This window comes from Muscardinus avellanarius, assembly GCF_963383645.1.
Source record: "Muscardinus avellanarius genome assembly, chromosome: 4".
Lineage (NCBI taxonomy): Eukaryota > Metazoa > Chordata > Mammalia > Rodentia > Gliridae > Muscardinus > Muscardinus avellanarius.
Window position 1 is genome coordinate 116,795,226 of NC_137789.1, and position 6,000 is coordinate 116,801,225.

Here is a 6,000-nt window from a genome sequence, read left to right on the forward strand (position 1 = left end):
CCTAAATAGCTATGGCTGTCCACAGACTGTCATCCTCAGCTCTCAGCCTCCTGAATGCTGGGATTATAAGCGTGCATCACCACACCTGGCTTATCCTTTATTTTGAAACAGGGTCTCACTAAGTTGTAGAGGCCTCACTAAGTAGCTGAGGCGGGCTGCAAACTTGCAACCAATCCTCGTGTGTGTGTGTGTGTGTGTGTGTGTGTGTGTGTGTGTGTGTGTGTGTGTGTAATCTACCCAGGGGCATTCTACCTTGGAGTTACACCTCCAGCCCCACCCCCCTTTTTTTTGGGAAGAGAGCTAACTGCTAGCATTTTTATTTATTAAATGTTAATAAAATGTTATTAACATTTTATTAAATGTTCTTGTTACATGCTTCCCTATTTGTTCTTTATGTTGAAACAGGGCCTCACTTAAGTTGTGGAGTGCCTTACTAAGTAGCAGAGGCTGGCCACAAACTTGTGATCCTCCTGTCTCTGCCTCCCAAGAACTGCGATTACAAGTTTGTACCACCACACCCAGGTTAACTACAATATTTAAATACAGTAGTAATCACAACAAAAATGCCAAGAAGTTTAATAACACCTTATTTCCTGTATATTGGTAACTTAATCACTAGAGAGCTTCCATAGCAGACAGGAAGCCCTAGATTCACAAATACATCTTTTTTTTTTTCTTTTCTTTCTTTCTTTTTTTTTTTTTTTTTTTTTTTTGGGTGGTACTGGGGTTCCTGGAAGCCCTTCTCCCTCTGGGCTACACTCCCAGGCCTACTTTATATTTTTGAAGCAGAGTCTCTTACGCCAGCACAGCTGGCTTCAAACCTGTAGATCCTCCTGTCTCCGCCTCCCAAGCGCGGGGATTACAAGTGTGCGCCACCACACCCGGCTACAAACACATCATTTTATTTGTTTTCTACTTTAATTTTTGTTTTTTAGTGGTCACACCTTATATTTAGTTGTGTTTCTAATGCCTTTTTTAAAAATTTTTATTTATTTATTTGGAGGTACTGCCACCATACCTGGCTCTTTCTTATTGGATCTTGCTTGTCTTCTCTTTCTTTTACTAATGAAGTAAAATAAATGAGTGTTCTGGACTTTATTATGAAATAAAGTTTCAAACCTAGGGCCTCTTTTGTTCTAGGCAATTGCTATCAACTATTTACTTAATGCTTCAATAAATGACCTGTAATCCAAGTAATTGGGACGTTGAGACAGTATCACAGGCCTGTGACCAGCCTCAGCAGTGTGCTTTGACTCTCAGCAAACTAGACCCTCTTTCCAAACAAAAGTCAAAAGCACAAGGCTAGATAGACTGTTCCCTGCTTAAATCCCCAGCATCACAAAAAGATAAGGAAAGAAACTTTAGCTAGTGCTCATGGTGGCAAATGCCTGTGATTCTAGTACTGGGGAGGCTTCCATTTAATGAGGCCCTCTGCAACTTGCAGCTTAGTGAGATCCCATTTCACAATGACTTTGCAGAGTATACATTGATTCCCAGTGATCTTACAATGTGATCATTTTAAAAGTTTACTGTCATTTTGATCTAACATGTTTTAACAGTTTATTTCCAATACACGTTATGGATTTTATCCATCCTGTTCCGTCCTCACCCCCTCCCCACACTAATTGTGTTTGTGTGTGTAGTATGAGAGTTGAATCCTGGAGTTTATACACACCAGGCAAGGATGCTACCACTAAGCTATGTCCCCAGTCCCCCTACTATATTTCCAAGTAATTCAAATCATTCAAACTTTCCTATCTGTGGTCTAGAAATCTCTCAATTTGGCTTGTGAATTTTTGTCACAAACCTTGTAGTCTATCTCAGCTTCTGTTATAGCAGTATGCTCCAGGCTTATATAATTCTGTCCCATTTCTAAAAATAGCACTTTCTCTAAGAAGCCTACAAAATAAATACATCATGAACATGTTTTAGTATTCCAAATCAGAATTACAGGGTAGGTCCAGGGAAGTAGCTTAGCATGCACAGGGCCCTAGATTCAACCCCCAGCACCAAAAAAAAGAAAGCTGAAAGTTTTAAGGCAGACTGTTTTTTTTTTTGTTGTTTTGTTTTGTTTATTTGTTTGTGTTTTTATTTGGTGGTTGTTGTTTTTGCAGTATTGGGGATGGAACCCAAGGGCATTCTGTATCTGAGCTACACCCCTAACCTTATTTTTTAGTCATTATTTTGTAACAGGGTCTCACTGAGTTGCAAAGGGCCTTGCTAAGGAGTAGCTGAAGCTGTCTTTGAACCATGATCCTCCTGTCTCAGCCTCCCAAAAGCTGGGATTATAAATGCACGCCACCACGCCTAGCTTATTTTTAATTTTATATGTATATTTTTTTTGCTAGGGATTGAATCCAGCTAAATTTCTCTTTAGAAATGAAAGCTATCAGCTGAGTGAAGTTATCCCAGTACTTGGGAGGCTAAGAAGGAGGATCTCGCAGGTTTGAAGCCAACCTCAGCAACCTAGTAAAACTCTATTTCCAAATAAAATATAAAATGGGTCTGGGATTATAGCCCGGATGTGAAAGCCCCTGGGTTCCATCCCCAATACTACAAAAAGAAGAAAAGAAATGAGAGCTATCAGTGGGTGTGGTGGCACACACCTGTAATCCGAGACCCTATTTCAAAATGAAAATTTTATTTCAGGGGTGTACCTCAGGAGTAGAATGTCCCTGGCTTCAGTCCCTACTGCCACCAAAAAAGGGGGGAAAAATAGGCCAGGTCTGGTGGCACACGCTTGTAAACCCAGCACTTGGGAGGCTGAGACATGAGGATTGCGCAGGTTCGAAGCCACCCTCAGCTACTTAGTGAGGCTCTCAGCAATTTAGTGACACCTTGTTTCCAAATAAAATATAAAATTGGTCTGGGAGTGTAGTCTGGAGGTAGAAAGCCCTTGGGTTCCATCCCCAGTACCACACACACACACACACACACACACACACACACACACACATACACACAATGCTTCAACTTCAATATCCCTATGTTATCATTTCAGGTATGTCACTCACACTTACCAGTGTGGTAATAAAGCTCTACCTACTTAGTGGCAAAGAAATGAAGCTGAAATGCTAGTTATTTTGAGGATCATAAATGTTTCATTTTCAAATAAAAAATTGTGATTTCCTGCTACCTAACAGTTGTGACACCCAGAAATATATGATATATAGAAATATATTATAAACTGCTACTTACTTTTACTTTACTTTTTAAAAAATGAAGTCATGGCTTGGCAGAGGGTGTAGCTCGGAGGTCAAATGCCCCTGGGTTCCATCCCCAGACCCGAAAAAAAAAAATAAAAAAAAGAAAAGAGAGAGAGAAGGAAAGAAAGAAAGAGAAAGAAAGAAAGAAAGAAAAGAGAAAGCATACCAGGTCTCAATATGTAGCTCTGGTGCATTGTTCTCCTCGGTTGTTCCAGGCCCTGGGTTCAATGCCCAGTAATCCAAAAGAGAAAAAGAAACAAAAATGGTTTGTTGTCTTTCTGTTTAGGGAATAATTGTCTCTCTGTTTAGGGAGTAATAGTGAGATAGTTCAACCTGGTATAAAAAACCAATCAAACCCCATTTTGTATTGAAAGGTTCAGAGAACACTAAAAGCTATTCATCCATCCCTTCCATTCCTCACGCAGTGAAAGAGTCGAACGTGTCTCCCGTCTTCTGGTCCCCGAAGACTTCTTCCACACCAACAGCCGCGTATAGTCACAATAAAATAGCCTCCTACGGGCTTCCCGAAAGAAGTAGCGTGTCCCACTGCACAACGCCCTCTGGAAGACACGGCGCTGCTGGTGCAGCTCCGGGGGAAGGCTCTGCAATGGCGCCCCTGCGCACCCCGTCTCCTCCCAGGACAGAGTCTGCTGTTTATTCTGAGCCGCCCACTGGCCCATCCGAGCAGCTCCCTTCCAGCCAGCCCAGCCAGCAGCCATGCCCCCCTCTCCACGAGCCCGCCTCCTGCCAGCCCGAAGAAGAGCAGCTCTCCGAAGCAGAGGAGCCTTTATCCGACGATCCCCTATCAGACGACCTGTCACCTGCCGAGGAAAAGATGCCCCACATTGACGAGTACTGGTCAGACAACGAGCACATCTTCCTGGACCCCAACATAGGCGGAGTGGCCATAGCGCCCACTCACGGCTCGGTTCTGATCGAGTGTGCCCGGCGAGAGCTTCATGCCACGACCCCCGTGGCCAACCCCGACCGCAACCACCCGACCCGCCTCTCCCTGGTGTTCTATCAGCACAAAAACCTGAACAAGCCCCAGCACGGTTTTGAACTCAACAAGATCAAGTTCGAGGCCAAAGAAGCTAAGAATAAGAAATTAAAGGCCTCCGAGCAGAAAGACCAGGCAGCTCACGAACCGTCTCCCGAATTAAATGAGTTGTTCCAAATTCCTTCCCATAAAGCATTAACTTTGACCCACGACAACGTCGTCACCGTGTCCCCTTACGCGCTCACCCACGTGGCGGGGCCCTACAACCACTGGGTGTGAGGCGCCTCCCCTGCCTTGGCTAGTGCGGTATGTTCTCAAGGTGCTGCTCAAAGAAAGTCATGTTGTCGTTTATTCCATCTTCATCTCACCCATTTCAAGTCGGAGGTAAACATTTTCAAAACGGGGTGGGTACTTAACTGTGACTATCTTTCGACAATTGGTAGAAGGTGCACATTTTCAGCAAAAATACAACGTTTTATAGTTTTAAATACATAAAAGCAACGTTTTGGCTAGGTGTTAACCTCGATAGAATCACTCAGTTTGGTGCTTTAAATTAAGTCTGTTTACTACGAAACAGTCATTTTTAGAGGATTTTAACAGGTTCATGTTCTCTGATGTAAAATCAAGACACAGTGTTAACTCTACACAGCTCCTGGTGCTTAACCACATTGACACAGTTAAAAATAAGCTGAATTCTTATTTCATGGTGCCATTGTTCCAACATCTTCCAATCATTGCTAGAAAATCGGCATATTCCTTTGAAATAAACCAATGAAAGGCTTTCTCTCTTAAAATATTTCTCCTGTATAAAATAGCTCATTATTCGTAATGGTTGGAGGCTGTTCATAAATTGTAAATAGATATTTTAAAAGCACTTTCTATTTTTAAAAGTAACTTGAAATAGTATAGTATAAGAATCCTATTATCTATTATTTGTGCATATTTGCATACAAAAGAAATCATTTATTCTTGCTGTGTAGAGTTCCATCTTAACTGCAGTATATATTTGAATCATGTATATTTTTGTTCTTTTCATGTGTCCTTTCATGTTACATCTTAGCTACATATTTAAAATAGTTAATCGCTACAATTGGAATTAGGAAGCATATCACCAACATTAACTTTTTTTTAATTAAAAAGCATTCTCTTCTGATTTATTGAGCTACAGTAGTCTCAAATTACTTTGATCCCAGCATTTTCAATATAAACCATAAAAGATGTTTCCAAAGGGAAGTGGAATTCAGAAGAGTCAAATGCTTCTAGTGTTTCAAGGTGATACAGTACAAAAATTAAGTAGACAGGACTCTGCCCAGCCCCGGTTGCTTTGTTCTGAAATCCATTCTGATAGAGAATTTGAAGGGGAAAAAAATTCCGTATAAATCTTTTGAAAACAAATTCTCTATTGTAATCCAATGTTCCCTGGCCCCAATCTGTAGGAATGGTATTGTCAACATGGTTTTGTCTATTAAGAGCTAATCCATTCATTTCTCTTAGCAGATTGGATTTGGGAAAATGGTAACTCTTGTTCTCTAATAATTACCTGCGCTCTAGGTAACAAGAAAAATAGGCATTCCATTTATTTTAATGATGCCTTTATTTCCCCCCCCCCCAATACTTTGATTCACTTTTGTAGCAAAACAATAAGGATTACCCAAACAAGCTATTAAGAACAAAGAGAACCTTCAACAAAATACTTGATTCTCTTCAAATGCAGAGGTGCTATAACACTCAAAGTGTCGGTTCTTTGGGAGTATAGAAAACCTAAGCATGGTGCTTCTCCCTGGGAAATGCCAT

General features: G+C 41.3%; 1 protein-coding gene across 1 annotated transcript in view; it reads left to right on the forward strand.

Moving 5' to 3' along the window:
• The window catches only part of TET1 (tet methylcytosine dioxygenase 1), a gene marked incomplete at both ends in the record, with an annotated part of 121,136 nt that extends 116,651 nt beyond the window's left edge, over positions 1–4,485 (forward strand). Inside the window, 2 exon segments of the mRNA XM_080695159.1 lie at positions 3,516–3,554; positions 3,557–4,485. Of these exon segments, the coding sequence (XP_080551285.1) occupies positions 3,516–3,554; positions 3,557–4,485 (968 nt within the window).
• Positions 4,486–6,000: the final 1,515 nt, after the last annotated feature.